The 19,352-nt window shown below is 39.6% G+C and overlaps 1 protein-coding gene across 1 annotated transcript in view; it reads right to left on the bottom strand.

Moving 5' to 3' along the window:
- LOC306739579 (adhesion G protein-coupled receptor D2) overlaps positions 1–14,927 on the bottom strand; it is a gene marked incomplete at its 5' end in the record, with an annotated part of 82,672 nt that extends 67,745 nt beyond the window's left edge. Inside the window, 17 exons of the mRNA XM_079221600.1 lie at positions 2,214–2,329; positions 3,059–3,192; positions 3,419–3,572; positions 4,758–4,860; positions 6,440–6,543; positions 7,056–7,182; positions 7,431–7,486; positions 7,787–7,898; positions 8,453–8,555; positions 9,004–9,150; positions 9,617–9,728; positions 9,827–10,129; positions 10,635–10,708; positions 10,996–11,193; positions 13,078–13,716; positions 14,024–14,248; positions 14,894–14,927. Of these exons, the coding sequence (XP_079077726.1) occupies positions 2,214–2,329; positions 3,059–3,192; positions 3,419–3,572; positions 4,758–4,860; positions 6,440–6,543; positions 7,056–7,182; positions 7,431–7,486; positions 7,787–7,898; positions 8,453–8,555; positions 9,004–9,150; positions 9,617–9,728; positions 9,827–10,129; positions 10,635–10,708; positions 10,996–11,193; positions 13,078–13,716; positions 14,024–14,248; positions 14,894–14,927 (2,741 nt within the window). The remainder of the gene's footprint in view (positions 1–2,213; positions 2,330–3,058; positions 3,193–3,418; positions 3,573–4,757; positions 4,861–6,439; positions 6,544–7,055; positions 7,183–7,430; positions 7,487–7,786; positions 7,899–8,452; positions 8,556–9,003; positions 9,151–9,616; positions 9,729–9,826; positions 10,130–10,634; positions 10,709–10,995; positions 11,194–13,077; positions 13,717–14,023; positions 14,249–14,893) is intronic.
- Positions 14,928–19,352: the final 4,425 nt, after the last annotated feature.

Raw genomic sequence — 19,352 nt, 5'->3', positions numbered from 1 at the left:
CACACACACAAACGCACCAGCACACACAATCAGAGCAATGTTAGCATACACAAATACATATGGCTAACACACAGATATAACAGTATTATCAAGCACACACCACAAAGACTCTGAATTGGTTGACTGAGCTAAACGTGCACCACACCAGATGAAATTAATATTAATATCCCCTCAAAATTGTACTTCCTCTCTGATCGTCCTGAGCCCGGTTCTGGGTTTCTCAACTTTTCTGTTTTTTTGGACAAAACTGAGCGGCTTTGGCAGGCTGGCCGTTCCATATACAACACTGTGCGGCTGGAAAAGCTCATGGGGTGACAACTTCCCACCTTAAATCCACCTTAATTCTGTTTAGAGTTGAATTATCTTCCCGCTCAGGTGACCGCCAAACCGCACCAGCTGTGTGTGTGTGTTCATGTGTGTGTGTGTGCGTGTGTGTGACATGGCGGGCGGCAAGCCCTAGCATATTCAGCGGAGGAATGTGTTTGAGTTTCCGAGAGGGCTGCCACCCAGGGGTGCCAATGGTTCAAGGCCTGCTTTGAGAACCTTCATAAAGCACCTACTGTGAGCCCCGGTGGGCTGAGGTAGTGAAAAAATATATACAATTTAACACGATTTTCACTGATAGGATCATATACAAGCCTGCTGGGGGAAATCTACTGGATCACTTACAGCAGAGTTTCACTCGGATGAGCCAACACCAGTGCCAAAAGAGAAACACATTAGCAAAGACAGCAGTCATCAGGCTCAACAAGATATTGTTTTTGCAATACCATTGCAATGCAATGGTCACAAAGAACACAATGTAACACAGTACGTTTAGCCCCGATAAACACTCAACTTAGTAAAGTCAACTTTACTTGAGTATAATCCTCATCCTTTAGTCTGTTGAATTGCATTTTACAAACTGGTCTGCCTCAACTTCAAATGAGCCAATCACAATCCGTCTCAATAATACAACAGACAGGAATAGAACAAATGAAATAAGCAATAAGTGGATATATATATATATATATATATATATATATATATATATATATATATATATATATATATATATATATATATATGGAGCATACAGTGCGACAGAAGTCACAGGTTACATAAACCTTTTTTTAATTTATTTTTAATGAATTTCATTGTATAAACAGTAGTACGAAAAATAATAGTTATTTTTTTCCATTATCATTCAACCCTAGGCAGCAACAAGTATTATATTAATAAAATAAATGAAATATGAAATAATAAAATTATATTTATGTATATATATATTGCATCCCAAAGATGCAAGCTAAAAGACATCCATTCCATGCAAATATCTTGCATGGAATATAATTTTTTTTTATCAATATTTGAATGAGGGTTTGATCAATGAGTTTTTTCTTAAAAGACAGTGTTGATAATTTCAGACTGCAGCTGCTGAGAGATGATATTTAATGTATATTATAGGTTTTTCACCCATTCTCAGAGATACACCCCTGCAACTGCTACTGTCCTAATCCTTACAAGCAAGTCGGTATAAGACCCTCGAGTGGCCTGCACCATTTCTGCCCCTCCCTCTGGAACTCTCCGTCACCAGACCTCTTTCAAAACTGCACTCAAAACTCACCTATAAAAAACTGCTTTTAACCTGCTAGTTAATGTTGTTATTTTCTTTTTTGTACTGTTATAATGTCCTTCATCTGCTTTGTGTATATTGTTATTGCTTTTAAGGTTTCTGTTTTAACCATGTAAAGTGCCTTTGAGTACTTTTTAAAGCGCAACACAAATAAACCGTATTATGATCATTATTATTACCTTATAAATAATCAACTCTTTTGATGGAAGGTTTCAGAAATAATAATCATAAAAAAGACAGGCACAATACTGGCCCAACACATCGGATAACTCATATCGGAATTATTTCTGTATCTTATCAACACTGAATAATACCAAAACACTAAGTTATGATCATTTAAAACATTTCAAGTGGTTGAAGCTGGAAGTCTTGTATATGAAAAGCACTAATACAGTCCATTCAAAATGTATTCCTATTCAGTTTGATAAATGAGGATTTCTGCCCTAAAATGACAAATTCAATATAAAATCTTCCAGCTGCTTTTTATTTGACGCCCAGTGACTACAGCTTGTCTGCTCCAAGGCCCGTGGACCGGGTAAATAATCATTTAAAGAAATGAAAAAAAAGAGGACAAATAGTGCCACCTTGTGGTTTGTACCTGATTTGCTCATAAGCTTGATCCACAGGACTGGTGCCCATGGCCAACATGATGGACCTTCTCTTGGCTGTGGATATGGTGATGACCACCACCCGAGTCAGAACCATCACATTCACCTGGAAAAAAGAAAGGATGAATAAATCAAAGGAGGCAAAATTACCAAGAGATAAGCAGATGAGGGGGTACTAAAATAAGAGTGAAGAAAATACTGATCAAAACATAACTATAGGTCTGAGATTGTGATAGAGGAGAGAGGAAATACATAGATATAGAGTTTATAACAAACTACCGCAGTAAAAAAATAAATGTTGTGCAACATCGATACTGTTTCTGGTGTGATTGGTAACTTTATCTTCCAGTCAAGCGTAATGTGGAGCACTACAGGAAAGAAATGCAAGTACACAATGACTGAATGCGCCTTATATTTAGTATTTTCACCTTTTCAGCTTGAACAGACTACATGGTTATAGGATTGGGAGATCTGGTCAAAATCTTCTTTCAAGATACAGGTAAATTCATATCTCAATAATGAAATAGAAATAGCATGTTTTCTGGTAGTTCATTATTAATTAATTTCAATATCAAATAAGCACATGGAATAGTATACTTGTTGGTATAAACACTTATTGTCTCATTTAATTGAAAACTTTTGTGTAAAATGATACAATTTTTGAGGCATTTGAGTTAATATGCGCTTGTTATTATCAATTTAAACAACATCATTGTGTATCGCAATATCTTGATATATGATTTAATCACGATATGATTCCACTGAAAGACGATGAATTATCATATTGAATTATTGCCCAGCCCTATGTGGTATGAATAGGATTTAATCTTCTGACCATGATGATGAAGATGACGGGCCCAGCGAAGCCCCAGATGACGCCATTCTGGACACTGAGCCAACAGTAGCTGTCGGCCGCGTATTTGCCTGAGGCCGATGCCAACGTGATGGTGACGATCAGCACCGGCAGACCTGCAGGGAGGGAGGGGCGTAAAAGAAAAGCAGAGAGAGAGGAGAAGGAGGAGAATATAAGAGAACATGAAAGTACCAAGACATATTTAATCAGGAAGAGGAAGGGATAGGAGCAAAAATGATGAATTCATGATTTTATCTAATTCTATCCTTTGGTTAGAATATCTTTACCAATCACTGCACATGTGAAATGTGATTTGGCTATGTATTGATGTATGTGTTGTACCCCAGCCGATGAGATAGTAATACTTCATGTGACGATCTTCGCTGAGGTTGACTGCCACCACTTTGCTCCAGAGCAGCAGACCCTCCACCAGCATCCAGCTAAATGCTGCCATGAAGAAGAGATGGAGCAGTGCCGCCACAAGTGTGCAAGCCACCTGCAAACACAGCAACACAGGCATGCAGACAGACACACGTAATATTTCAAGCATTCAGGTTTAGCTCCGGAGTGACTTGCTTAACAGTAAAAGTTAAGTTACATTTTCATGCCATGTCACAGAATTACCAAGACACCAGTGTAAGTTTTGGTAGTGCTTATGATGTTAATTTGCAAAGTCAAGTTTTGCGTGAAATTCGTTATCCCTCCAGTAAATAGATTGTTTCAGGGCAGCTCATGACCGTGAATGATGAATGAGGTGGCAAGTGGTCATTTACACCATTCAAAAAATGTGGTCTATTGGTAAGAAAGACCCTACAATACCTATGGTATCGATTCAATCCCTACAGCTATTTTTATGCAACAGCAACAATTCCTATTGAAGCCTTTGTTGCAAAACACTAACTCCCTCCAGACTAATTCATTGTAAATAGCTCTGAATTGGCTTGAAAAAAAAAGGTTGAAAACATTGCTAAAATCTGAAAAATGACCTTCCTGATGGTCAGTCAGCCTATATACATATACAGTAAGACCACTTGATGAACTTCCAACAAGCGCCACCTGCCCCCAGGGTTAAGCCCACTCTGACATGACCTAGGGTCAAAGGACCAGAGGTCAAGCCAACTACAGGCCATTGGTGACGACTGAGAGACTGAACCTTGAGTTCGAGCTGATGGATACAACATTAGTGGCCACTTATGTAACGTTCATTGCCAATGCATTTGTTTTACTAGCATCCCCAGTATGGATTTGGACTCCAAGTCTCATTAAGGTAGCTATTGAAATGCAGTTCTGTAGGTTTCATTTCATTCAAATGAAGGTAGGCAATCGCTTCACAGCCATTTTCAACATTAGCTTGTACTGTAAATGCCATGAGTAGTGAAGTGGGTATTGACTGGATTAGTTTTACATTTTTTAACCCTTTTTGTTTTTTAAATATTGGTTTTTATTACAAATTCTATTGTAACAAAAAAATTAAACTTGCTTCCTAGTATCGAAACAAAATAGGTATCTTTTGATGCTCCCATTTTTAACTTCTGACTGACAGATTGGCAGATTCCATCAACGAACAATCAGTAAGTGAGTTCTGTCTTAGTTTCCATCATTCACCTTCATTTGTCTCAAGTCTGCCACTTGGTCCAACAACAAGTCCTATGTATTGGTAGATAAAAGCAGACGCCTGTACCTTGTTGTGGATGGCTGAGCCGCTGCAGAGCAGAATCACCTGGGCACAGATCAGAGCAATGAAGAGGTTCTTATGGATGGAGGTTCTGTCAGATTTGGGGATACTGTGGACAGAAACAAGGGAAAACTTTAAGTTTTTTGACAGATATTGTCTTGAAATTAGATATGGTTAAAAGGACAGTATGACAACACAGTGACAACAAAAACGTCAAATAAATGGTACATTTTAGAGCAGCGGAGATCGTTTTGTTAACTTCTGATACAACAATATGCAAGCAGACAATTGAGTTAGCATGTTGTCATGTATGCAGGAATTTAGCATTCAGCATTTATCATAATAATATTAGCATGTTAGGGAAGATTTTTTTCTCAAAGCACAGCTGAGGCTGACAATAATCAGTCCTTAGTTTCAGAAGTATCCTGTCATAAAATGAAGTAATAGACAAGTGCTACTTTTGTGGCTGCTGACTGTCAAACGTCATAGCAAACCATCCAGTAGCAGTCAAGTTATTTGATTCTGTATGTTTGTATAATAGGCGATACATATACATAATACATATTTCAATACATATTTCCATCGCTAAAGTGATTAGTGGCTCATATCTCACGTCACACCACCTCTGGAAACAAACACATATTGTCTTTATGTGGCATCAATAGGTTGAATATTTCCATTGAAGTTAACAGGACAGCTGGATCTGGTTTTGAGAGGTAAATTAACTGAAGAGCCTCTCATTACCTCCTGATTGGTTCTGCCTTTTTAGACTAATTTAATATCTGCATCAGTGCTTCTGACCGCCATCATTGTATAGTGCAATTACGCTATTGCACCATCTATGGACATGTGCACATCTACTTTGTCTGTCAGTGTGTGTGTGTGTGTGTGTGTGTGTGTGTGTGTGTGTGTGTGTGTGTGTGTGTGTGTGTGTGTGTGTATTTAAGGACACAAATGCATGTGCCTAATACACAGCATATGTGTGACATGCATGGTTGCACTCTCTGATTTCAGGACAGTGATAAATTGTCAGGGCAGCTCCTCTCCAGCTGATTGTGATCCCTCAGTGACCCTTATGTTAATTAACATCTGCAGAATGCCTCCATAAACCTTCAGAGTGGACTCACGTGTCGACCACAGTAATTACTGGATTAGCACTAGTCAATACTCACAGCAGCCTGAGGAACAGAGCACGAGCAATACAGTGCCAATGAGTGATCTCTCTCTGTTAAGTGTAAGGGAGAGAGTGTCACATCATTGTGTTGTTTAACTGTTTATTCATGCAAACAGTATATTGTGTATTTACATAATGGGTGGAAGCAAGAACTAATTTGTCATGTGTTTTCACATTGTTATAAATACCTATATTAGTGAAATTGATTTGTAGAGTCTCTTACCCTGACAAAACAAAAATCTGTTGAAAATGCTGAACAATTGTTGTGTTCCTCGCAAAGAAGTCTGCTATAAATACTGAATATTGACCCAATTTATAAGTTATTAGTATCAAAAATACTTTTGTACTAAGCTTCTGAATCAGCTTTTTTTTTAATAATTTCTTTACATACTAAATGTAATTCCCAGCTCAAAAAAGGGTTGTGGCAGAGTGGTGTGCATAGATTCAAACAGACAGAAACCAGGCAGATATATTGGCATTGCAGGTAAGCGGGACAGGAACTTCAGGTACTCACTCCAGCACAGTGAACAGCATCAAGGTCACCACCAGAGCACACAGAGATGCACCAGAGCCGATGAATGTCAGTTTGGTCAAAATAAGCTCATCCTCAGGACTCCACTGGGACGGGAGGGAAAGGTAGTAGTGAGGGAGGGAGAGAGGAGAATGTTGTTCAATATCACAGGTTTGACCCATCCAATGGCGACTCAAAGACACTGAATTCCTACCTCATCGCTTCATTTGTGTGACGACTAAATGCCAAAAATGTACAATTTCAAAAAGTTGAAATGCTGCTGGTGTTGTTTTTATTAATAACCATTTATGTACTTTGGGTGGACAGAAAGAACAGTGCTACCAATGGATTTTTCAAAGGGATACGCACAATGGGAGTGACACCTGCTGGTAAATAAAGTGTACTAAAAAATCCTAATTTTAAAGATCAAAGATGATGACCTGGAATTCAATTTCACATCAGCAACATATACTGTGTGCTCCAATAGCCACACTAATATACAATGTAGTATGCCATACAAATATGTAATGTGTCCCAGGACAAAGTATGTAAAATGCATGATGTGTTTTTATTATTATATGTTATATATGATATGTATGCTGTACATCTAATTAGTTACCTTTGACTCCAGGTAATTCATCAGCACTGCAAAGTTGGTGGTGTGGTTACAGAAGCAGGAAGTGACACCAGAGCCAGCAAAGGTCACCCTGCAACCATCACTGGACCAGCTGCTGGTATGATTATGCCTTTACAGCCCAATACACAACCAACACACACAAACACATCCTCATCAATATGCTTCAGAGAGCAGAGACATTTAGTATTAAATATTGAGAATCATAAAACCTAACTTTGGAATGACATGTATTACATTTGATTGTTGTATTCCGAATTATAATACACAGCATCAAATATGTAAAATATGTCCTAAAAATGAATGGGACAGAATAATACTTGGGGTTGTTTATGTGACTGTGCTGTTGATCAAACTTACATCAAGCTGAAATTCCAAAAGGCACAAACTGGAGTAACTTGCTGTGAATACTCCACCTAGAAACAGAAACACATGTTTGCACTTGTTGGCATTCTCTTTTAATATACCACCTTGGAGTCAAAGCATTTAAAAGCAACATGGATAAAAGAAACATTTGCGCTTCCTCGGAGACAACATTTTTTGTGTAGTGACATACTGCATTTGGTGAGTTTATCAAAGGGCAACGACTATTCCCAAAGAATGTTTTGCTTTGTACAAAATGTTTTCCATCAGCATGGATATTGAGTCAAGCCAGAACTGAATGTTGCCCTGGGCTAAAGAATCAAACTGTGTGACACCCTCTAAACAGACTTTACCACACGTGATGGGGAAAGGGTGTACTTGATGGCCACAGGAATGCTTTGGGCCTTGGAGGCATCGCGGATGGTGGCTGATATGACAGCAGAAGCCAGGTGTCCGGGGAGATTCCTGGGAAGAGAGAAAATGGTTACCACTTACATCTGCCCTAAAGGTCATACATACACAAAACAAACTTCAATCCAAACTACTGGTAATCGCTATCATAATTATCCATAGGCTTTAAAAAAAAAACAGAAAAAGTGCAAGCACACCTTATTTGGTTAAAACCAAAGGCACACAAGTTATTTTTTGTATTTACAATTTCTAAATTTGGTTTAACTTTAACCAATAAATAGAGAAGAAGGGCATGTTAAAACAAATATCCTAAAAAATTAGATCTAAAATTAGTGCCTAATCCGATACATGAAAAAAGGAAAAGGTAATTAGTACAGAGTTTACATCTTTTCACTTAGATTTTAGTATTCGTGGGCCATTTTTAATGAAGAATGTAACAACTGATTTCCAGAATATACAAAAGCTACATAAATTGAAAGGTTGAGTTGTAAATAAAAAGTGCTATTGACACTGAGGTTGTTTGTTTGTGTGAGCTCACGGTACTTCAGAATAGTCAGCAACATTTTAGGTATAACTTAAGAGAAGATAACAGGCAAACTATAGCCAACCTTTTTACTTTCTCATGGTGACTCAGTGGAGGCTCCTGTGGTCCAGACACAATCTCACTCAGATGGCTGTAGTGGGTATGAATAAACATCACTTCCTCATAGCCTGATGAGAGAGAAAAGAGGGGCAGATATGATGTATTTGTACCCTTTAATAATACAACATACTTTGCTGAGCGTCACTTTATTTTCGCAGTGTCGCATTTAAAAAAACACTTTCACACATTCACACCTGATAGTTGCGAACAGCTTGTTCAGTTACAAGATTTATTTGCCCATCTCAAAGATCTGATTCAGAAATGTCTGTCAGTTATTTTAGATTTAGTAGTCCATTTGAAGAAAACTCTTAAAGCAAGGTAGTAGAGTAATAGTTAGGCAACTAAAACACATTATTTTTAGCATGACATACTCTTCAATCAAGTTTGTGAAATCTTCATTTAATCAGCAAGGAATGAACATGGTGCATTCTACTTGGACATAGAGTCACACTTCTGACAACTGCCTTTGCCAAAATTGCTTTTTCCCATGTGTGTGTGTGTCTGTGTGTGTCCTACCCAGTGTGTGTATCCTCTGGAGCTCAGTGTCGGGGATAAGTAACTCATCTTGACCACTGCTGCTGGCAGTGTGGGAGCCGACTGCAGAAGGCTTGAAGACTTGACTACAGCTCTCTTCAGTCAGTTTCTGCCACTTCATGTCCACATCTGGAAGGAAAGGCCGAAGAGGACACCCAGACAATACAGACAGATTAACAACAATGTAAACAGGAAAATAAATGAAATAAAATAAAATCCTTTACTTATCTGTGTTACAAAACCAAGAGCTACCAGCTGTTGGTCAATAACATTATAAGTTGTAGACTTATCAGTGAATCAAAAATGATTCCATGAATTCTGAACATGTAATCACTGCAAAAAAAACTAGATGAAAAAGTGCACTACCATGAAAAAAGCCTTAATATAAACAAAGAACAACAAAGATGTAATTGCATTCTCCAAATCACAATAATACTTGTGATATGATACTGACATGCATCAAAGACATTTAGTGTGAAATCGTACTTGTCATCTTTCTACAAACTCTCCATCAGCTTGGATCACCACTGAAACTGTGCCTATATTTTGAACTAAACAGTATTTTCTTTGATGTATACCAGTATGTTTTAATTACCTATGTTCTTGGTAGACAGAGAAAAGCCTCTTCTCTCACCAGACAGCACGTCTGCAAGAGTTTCGGTGAGCTTGTCAATACTCTGCACAATAATAAATGGTCCCAAGGTGACCTGTACGGAAAACAAATATGCATTATAAACACAGGGGAGACCTTGCTAAGTGGACCTTGTGGTAAATGAAAAATCAAAAACAGATTAACGGAAGGCACCCCATCCTCTGTCAGGCCCATCCACTGTGCAGCCGTGTAGGGCTCCAGCATCAAACTCGCCGCCTTCAGGTAGTTGGTAGCAATGGACACCATGACTTCTGCTGCGTCAGCTCCAGCAGAGTGAGAACTAGTAGCCAGTGCAGTCAAGTCTGTGTCAATCCTCTGGGTGAGGTAGAGGACATCCCTGGAGGTGAGGAGGTGAGGGCCACCGGCCTCCACCGCACGCAGAACAGCCTGGGTCAGCTGCTGCAGCGAGGACAAATCTCTGTCCCAGGAGCTATTAACACCCAGCTCTACCATCCCCTACGGAAAAGAGGGATAGATAAAGAGTTTAAACTTTATTTACTTGGGGCAAGATGGTTGCAATGCAATACTGCTAATTCACCAATTCATTAGCACACACTTCGGGATCACGTCTGTTCACCAAGCAAAGCGCTAGGAAAAAGTTATGATTCTCTGAAAAATGTAACAAGATGATTTTGAATGAGAGTACATTCTCTTTATGGCATGCCAATAGTTGTATGTCTGTTATCAGACGTGTAGATCTGAGTTTGTTTGGAAGGCGTCAATTCTCCCTTAAACATGGCAAACATTTCCTCCACTACACCGCCTAAATTAAACCTTGAAATGATAGAAACATTATGTTGCTGCAAAGTTGTGAAATCCTTTTTGTCAGGTTCACTGTTTTTGCTGTATTCTCGGTTGTTGAGGTGCCTTTGCACCAATATCAAGAAGAGTTGTTGTACATGTTTCGTACTGGACCACGTAAGTGATGATGTGCTACAGGCAGCTAAACGGTCCAACTCACAGGTTTGGTCAGAGAATCCTCGCTCAACCTCCTGAAGAAAGGTGTCTTTGGTAAACTGATAACATCCAGCACTTCTGCAGACAGAAACAGAGACACATGCAATGCAATTTATTACAGCAAGAGTACAAACAGCCTGAGAGATTCCTATCGATTCAACGCTCTTTGCTATGCTGACATAGTGTCAGCAACAAATAACACTTCACATTATGCAAAGACAGTATTCATTACAGGACTAATGCATTTGATTGCATGCCAAGTTAAAGGTAATGCTCTATTTGTTAGTTTCTCTCAGCAGATACAGCAGAGCAAATCCTCAAATTGCATCACGAATAAAATGTATTGACATTTTAATTAGTTGTACCTTTCTTAAACTGGCAGACGGCCCCCCTGAATGAGTCACACTTGGCTAGGCCCCAGCTCGCAATAACCGGGTCAAAGATGCCACAATCCTCATCAGACAAAGGGCTGTGGAACAACTCAAAGGAGAACGTTTGATTCTGCAAAGCATTTCCATCCAGGAGGGAATCCAAAAAGGAATTTCCTAACACAGTGACGTTTCCTAGCAAAGGAAATGGTGAAAGGTGTTCTTAATGTTAAATAGATGAAAAGGAAAAAAGGAAACATCAAGACTGAATGTCATTCACAGTGGTGCCGATAATGCTACACTTCGACAACAGATTACGCAGGTTGTCAGTGAGTTTAAAAATGACCCAGAAAGTGTTTTTAGTGTACGATGGTGCGTGCAACGGAACACAAGTCAAAGATAGGGAATGGTTGTGGTCATGCAAATAAATTATGGTTTAGTTGAGACAATTTATATTACTGGTACTTGGTTTAGGTAAGGGAAAGCTTGTGATCATGCCAAATAACACACGGTAAAGTTTTGTTCAGTCTTTAGTATGTTTATTCTAAATGTTCTATTCTATACTGATGTTTCATGACTTTTCAGTCTGTGGTTTTTATTTGTATTTTCTCCTGTAACAAAACACCAAGGCACATTCCTTGTATGTGAAAGCCTAGATGTACTTGGCAATAAATCGGATTCTGATTCATCTGATGAATCCTGGCGTTTAGGCAACAATAACACAAAAATTAAAAAACATTTGTGGTCTTGACTATGGAAAGATCTGTAATAGACAAGTAAAAGCTATACTTGTAAGTTAAAAGGCGCTCTGTCTTGGTCTAGGACAGTTCTGAAGCAATTCAGTTGCATGATAGTGTGGCCTATATGTATGTACAAACTGGTTTGAGGAGAAAAAAATGTAAATGACACCACACCAGGTACTACCATATTAGTTAAGTACTGAAAGATCAGAGGATTAATCCATAGTCCTTAAACAGCTACTGCACATGTACTGACTGGCTGTAAATTGATCATTAAAAGATACAAAATAAAACAAATAAATATACATTACGCTACAGAACACTGTAACTGGAAATCACTTAAGTAGTGCAAAGTGCACTATCCTTTGTGCATGCTCAGTTTCAGGAGGCGGAGTGAGTGTTTGGGGCTGTCATTGCTCATCGGGGAGCATGATGTCAGAGCGGGAGAAGTTTGTTTTTAAGGGTGGGATTCAGAGTGACGTGATTCACAAAACATTCACAAGAACCATAAGGAGCCCTACACTTTGCCAATTACAACTCGATCACTATCCACCCTATTTATTGAGGGGGAAAGCAACAGAGACCGATTTCCTCTTTCCTTCAGTCTCATTAAACTTCGAGTAGTAGCTAATGCTGGAAAGGAAAATAGTGTTTGTATGTGTATTTGTTTACTGTGTACATGTAAGTTTGCCAAAGCATGCTACAAATTCAGAAAGGATAAGGCATATGCTGATAAAGCTTTTTTGTTGATCCCAAATCAGTCATTTAATAATGAGTATCTGCTAATACCGGGTCCTTAAATAATAGTAATATTTTCCTATATAATACAATTTCAGTGCACAATATCTAGTGAAGTATTGCTCAATACTATCACTAAATTACATCATGATCGGGCTTCATTAGAGAGACAAGAGAAGAGTGTGTGTGTGTGAGTGTGTGTGTGTGTGTGTGTGTGTGTGTGTGTGTGTGTGTGTGTGTGTGTGTGTGTGTGTGTGTGTCGAGGAAGATGAATAAGAAACAGAGCATATTTGAGTCTCGTTGTATCTGAAATTAATTCACAGCATTACTCTGCTTGGAATTACAGATGGGTGTGGTGTACCACATCAGGCCAGCTCAAATCTTGGCATGTTACTGAAAAGTGTGTCATCCAAAATTACGTTCAAATGGGCTCAATGCGATTGTTTTTTCTGCATAGCAACCCCACCCAGCCGAGAGCCAAACTATCTAAACTGTAAACGGTCTTTAAAAGTAATGCTTAACTACACCACTGGACCGTGCAGATAGATTTGAGTCTCTTCTGCTTAAACTAGTCCCACATGCTGCATCCTAATAAATGTACCTTGACATGGCATGTCTTTCCACAGCTTCGTGAGGGAGGACTCTATTTCCATGGCTGATCCACTCCATTTGAACACCGGCCCAGAGGAATTGGGTGAACACTCCTTTTCCATGGTGTAGATTTCACTGCTGTTCAGTACCCGATCCCATATGAATAGCTCTGTGATACTCCCTGAGAATGACTCATTCTTCTTAAATGAACCCCCAAAAGTGTCCTGCTCCTGTCCAATAATGAAAAGACCACCAGGGCCAATGCTGTTAGAACTTAGGCCCTCACCGCTAGAAACCGCAAGGCCATCAGTAAATAGTGCCCAGCGTCCACCACTCTGACTCCAAGAAACGCACACAGAGTGCCAGGAGTCGTCCTGGTCGAAGGCTTCTTGGTAAGGTCCATGAACGCCGTGGACCAGTAGAGCCAGCTGCACGGGTTTTCCCTTAACTAGGTTCACACGGAGCTGGAACTCATTGGTATATGACTGGATGGAATAAGAAAAGATGGTGGAATTTCCAAAGCAATTTGGATCGAAGCGAACACGGGTGCAAACGGTCACAGAATCCATGGAGGGGAACTTGTGCAGGAGACGGGCATGCTTCCTGTCCGAGCGCCCAGAAAACTCCAGAATCAGGGTCTCCGAGGGACCTTTGGTTTCACACAACGCAGAGAAGAAAGAAGCATTACTATGAAGGAAAAATCCTGCCACAGCTCTTGGAAAAGATGTAAACTAATCAAAAAATTCCACTTGTGGTCCTAATCCTAATGTTAACACTTGGGAAACATGTATTCACTGTGGCAAAGAGTATGTCAGTCCTATTTCATATTCTATTTGCTGTTTGTTAAGCCAGTGAGTAGGCAGAAAGATGGACAAGAAAAACAATGAGCATTCTATTTAAAAAGAAAAAGTTAAACAGGTTAATATAAATTGTCACAAATAGCACAATTAACCTACTTGTCAGATGGGTCACGACTTTCCTGGCAATCCACACAGGCTGAGAGATGCTCAAGGATTTTAAAAAGTCAGTTAGCTCTTGCTTCTCTACTGGGTTGGAGGCAGTGGCTAAGGCCCCAGAGCGCTGGCTACACAGTTCCCCTGCATTGCTCCATGGTAGGCGATCAGGAACATACTCATAGTAGGACTCATCATATGTCAGGTTTCTAGTTTCCAGTGTAAAGGCTGTTCAAAAAAGAGAAAAGACGATTAGAAGAATTCACCTACGACAGACAAGTGACATGCTGTTGAACACTGGCACCTGTTCCACAATGGCTGAGGAATCCCTCATTGGCTTGCTCAAAGCTTCTCACACACACAAATATGTGTTGACTACCACTTTGGTGGCAGTCATTTAAAAAACTCTAATATTACTGCAGCAGGATCTGACAGCCTTTCCCGTGCAGTCCGGGTTTTGGTTGTCCCGTGCCTCCAGCAGTCTGGTGTTGGCTCCCAGCAGGGACTGGCTGAGTAGTGAGGCAAAGCTGCCAGGGGCGGATCGCCAACTGCAGGCTGAAGCTGGATTTGGGTTAGTCTGTGGACAGAGGCCTTGTAGGAGTCTAAGCTTAAGGAGATACGGTACTGGTGAACCCGCTTGCCATAAATCTCTTCATCTGATTTTGTAGGGAATCAGACCCGTGACAGGCACAAAGAATAACTAGTCTATATATAAACAGCCATTCTTGCTGATAGTCTTGTTTGCTTATGTACAGTGGGTCATATAGAGGCATCGGTATTACATTGAGATGGTTTCATAACCAGTCAAAGGTTCCTACTGTAGTAACTTTTAATGAAATGGTCTTTTGAAAGGAGAAACATAAAGTGACTCACCTGATATACAGCTGTGGAAACAAACCTGAAACATAAGTACACATTTAGCACATTGCCAGGTATGGTGGAGAGAACATAGCTACTATTCTTTGTGATATCTAACCCTGATTGGGCTAGATATCTAGTCCTGATTGGACTAGATATAGGGAACCTTGCCTGTTTTCTAACAGAACAGCTCATCATATGTTTGGGCCTGCCAACCCTAACCCCTAACCTGTAGCATAAAAGAGAATGTTAATTGCCTGCAATTACTTGATGCAGCAATTTGTAACACTGCTGAGAACACTTACTGCCTTGAATGATGATTTTAATTGACTTTATAGCTAAACAAAAGCCAGTATTTTTTTTACTGCGGTCAAGTGAGCCCACATCCGCCGAGTGAGCCTCAGTTGCTATTCTAAATGCACCTCTATTCAAGGTGTTACGGTACGGGGCCAGCTCAATTTCACAATATTCAAACAGCTATAAAAACAGTTCCATAGACTTGTATATAAAAATTCCACTGCAGTCTTGTTCAGGGGGACCTCTGCTATGTCCATGTACATGGCCTCCAAATATTATGTACAGTTTTGGAGAAAAGTGAATTCAAAGTCTGCTTGAATTTCATAATGATATTCACAATTTCACAATATTCAAACAGCTATAAAAACAGATCCATAGACTTGTATATACAAATTCCACTGCAGTCTTGTTTAGGGTGACCTTTGCTATGCCCGTGTGCATGGCCTCCAAATATTACTGTGCAGTTTTTGAGAAAAGTGAATTCAAAGTCTGCTTGAATTTCATATTGATATTCATAATTTCACAATATTCAAACAGCTATAAAAACAGATCCTAAGGTTTGTATATCGATATTCCACTACAGTCTTGTTCAGAGGGACCTCTGCTATGTCCATGTGCATGGCCTTCAGATATTACTGTACAGTTTTGGAGAAAAGTGAATTCAAAGTCTGCTTAAATTCCATACTGATATTCGAAATTTCACAATATTCAAACAGCTAGAGAAACAGATCCTTAGATTTGTATATTGAAATTCCACTGCAGTCTTGTTCAGAGGGACCTCTGCTATGTCCATGTGCATGGCCTTTGGAACACAATTGAACAACATTGTTGAGGAACGACAAAACATGGCACTTGAATTACTCCGCGCATCAGGTGTGTGACAGCTTTTCTTCATATTAATTTATATTGTGATATTGTACAACAAAAGATCTAACATTTCTATAATTCTTTTCATTCGTTTTTGACATCGAAACACAGTGTGCCACAACCCTGTCTCCTAAAAATTACGTACCCCCAGAACTAATACGCATTCCCAATTACGTTTGATCAGAAACGTATCTCCTCCCTGATTATGTTTGTGTTTGACGTATTACACATACGTTGATTATACACGTATAGGTTGATTAAACACGTATGTTTATGGAGTTTATCACACACTTTGGACTGCATTCACAAACAACCCGACTCAGAGAAGACCGGAGCCGGCGCGAAGGAGGCTGTTACCGACGGCCTGACGGCGACGCCAAGCGTCTGAAGACCGAGCCCCGAGCCTCCCGGTGCTTCGGTGCTCCGACTCTCGGGCTCCCGGTGCGGCCGGCGCCCGGCCCAGGCCGGCCGGCTCTCACTGGCCGGCTGTCACTGGCCTCACCCCGCCCCTCTTTTCTTTTTTCTCAGCAGAGTTTAAAAATTAAAATATGCTTAAATAAAGCAAGAAAACAATAACACAAACACACGATTATAAACGTATTTGTAATACGTCAAACAACAAAAACAAAAAACAAAAATATGTGTATAATCAACATACGTGTTTAATCAACCTATACGTGTATAATCAACGTATGTGTAATACGTCAGACACAAACATAATCAGGGAGGAGATACATTTCTGATCAAACGTAATTGGGAATGCGTATTAGTTCTGGGGGAACGTAATTTTTAGGAGACAGGGTTGCGTGCCATGCGTTCGGCAAAAAAGCCACCCACTTCGGGGCCTCCAGTCACTGAATGGGTAATGTGTTGTTTTAATTCATTTGATTTGTGGACCTAAGTTTTAGTTTTGGCATTTTGAAGATTTAATTGACAGTGGACAGGAAATGAGGGGGTAGAGAGAGAATTGGAACGTTATGTAACAAAAGTCACCATCCAGAATCATATAAATAATCGCGGTTCACCCCTCCGCCATTGGGACACCCCTTGTTTTAATCTTAGAAATGCAAACAAAATGGTTTATTTTGTTAAAAAAAAAAAATCGAGGAATGTGTGTATTAAAAAAAATAAAAAAACATAGGACAAAGAGACTTTATTGTCCATCCGAGCCACTCGGATATGTCCATGTACTCTGCCTTGCTATTTTATTTGCATTTGTACCATGGCAGCTGTAAAATTCAAATAGTACTTGTGCTATAGCTGATTGTCAGTCAATCAAAATAACATTTTACAAGCGATGAACATGACAATAAAATTAAATATTTGTTTAGAAAATGAAAAATTGCAAATAGATGCTATTTGCGTTTGGGGTGAATTCATGTTTTAATGAAATTCTCAAATTCAATTGTTTAATTTTTTCTTTTTCAGATTCAGTGTGATGCATGTAACAGGTGGTTTCATGCCGACTGCCTGCAGATAAACAAAACAAAACTAGAACTGATCAAAAAATTTTATTGGAAATGCATTTTGTGCAAATAAATCAACAAACATTGTTTCTTGTGGTTTTGGGGCTCTTTTTAGATATAGTAGTCCGGTCCTTTTGGGGGTTTTCCATGTGTCTCGTGTCTCCTGTTGGTGTCTCTGGTCTCTGTTACGTGTGTGTTTGTGCGTGCCGTGGGCGTGGCTTACAGAACCTGGGCTCATCTCCACACCTGCACATCATCTTCAGCACCTGTCATCTCATCAAATCCTTCCTGTTAAATACCCCTGGCTTCCATCTCTCCAGTTGCCAGATTATTTCACCATTTCAATTAGTATGTTGACTCTGGGCCTCGCTTAGTCCTCTCAACGATTTAGACTACTCTTATGCTTTACATTGTTTTTGACTGTTACTAACTCTTGTTCCCTGTGCCCAGGATTTCGTGCCGGCATTCCTGCCCAGCCGCCCCGTCACTTCACCGCTCAACATGCATTCAACTCCTGCTGTACCCAAATCACCTGTGTTTAGTAAATAAAGTCCATTCCGTCACCCTACCTTGACGTCCCTGTGTCTGCGCTTGGGCCCAGCCAAAGCCGAACCCTAACGCCATGCACATGGGCATAGCAGAGGTCACCCTGAACAAGACTGCAGTGGAATTTCAATATACAAATCTAAGCATCTGTTTTTATAGCTGTTTGAATATTTGGGAATTATGAATATCATTATGAAATTTAGGCAGACTTTGAATTCACTTTTCTCAAAGACTGCACAGTAATATTTGGAGGCCATGCACATGGGCATAGCAGAGGTCGCCCTGAACAAGACTGCTGTGGAATTTTTATAAACAAACCTAAGGATCTGTTTTTATAGCTGTTTGAATATTGTGAAATTGTGAATATCATTATGAAATTCAGGCAGACTTTGAATTCACTTTTCTCTAACTGTACAGTAATATTTGGAGGCCATGCACATGGGCATAGCAGAGGTCACCCTGAACAGGACTGCAGTGGAATTGTTGTATACAAGTCTATGGAACTGTTTTTATAGCTGTTTGAATATTGTGAAATTGAGCTGGCCCCCGTACCGTACCACCTTGAATAGAGGTGCATTTAGAATTGCAACTCAGGCTCACTCGGCGGATGTGGGCTCACTTGACCGCAGTTATTTTTTTCCCCAGTAATGCCTGGCCTGCTATTCAACGGGAAAATCATCCTGACAAAACATTTAGTCCAGGAATAAAATAACAAAGATAATGTGCAATAAAGTGATACGTACATGATTATTTACACATCTAGAAATATAAAAACAACCTAAACGATGTAAAAGTTATATTATCGTAAGATTATTGTGGCTTTCCCTTTAAGGTCCTGCTAGAAAACAACCATTTCACACCAGCTTCATTGCATTATCTGCCTAAATGTCTGTCAGAGAAATAAGTCAGTAAAATGTAAATTATCGGGATGTTTGCACAACTCAAAAAGCAGACGTTGCCAGGTTAAAAGTCCACCTATGTTTGTCTGAAATATCCTACAGAAGTGAAAACGTAAATACAAAGATGAAGTGCTTACCAGCAAGCCTATGTTGGGGAACAATAACCTGAGCATCCTGAGAAAGAACAAAAACATATTTATAAGATGAGATTGTAATGTTTTTTTTTTATCGTACTATGAATTATTACCAGCCCATTGGTCACACACACAAAGCAAAACGAATCGATTTTTTTTTACCTCAATTAGTCGTCTTGTTAAAAACTTTTTTTGCGCGTCTTTTCATTCCAATTGCGTCGTGTCTGTGAACGCAGCATTCAACCACTAAAGCAGCGGGCTTTTT

This window comes from Taurulus bubalis (genome assembly GCF_910589615.1).
Source record: "Taurulus bubalis genome assembly, chromosome: 7".
NCBI classification, from domain to species: domain Eukaryota; kingdom Metazoa; phylum Chordata; class Actinopteri; order Perciformes; family Cottidae; genus Taurulus; species Taurulus bubalis.
Note: the sequence above shows the minus strand (reverse complement) of the source record. Positions and strands in the feature narration are given on the sequence as shown.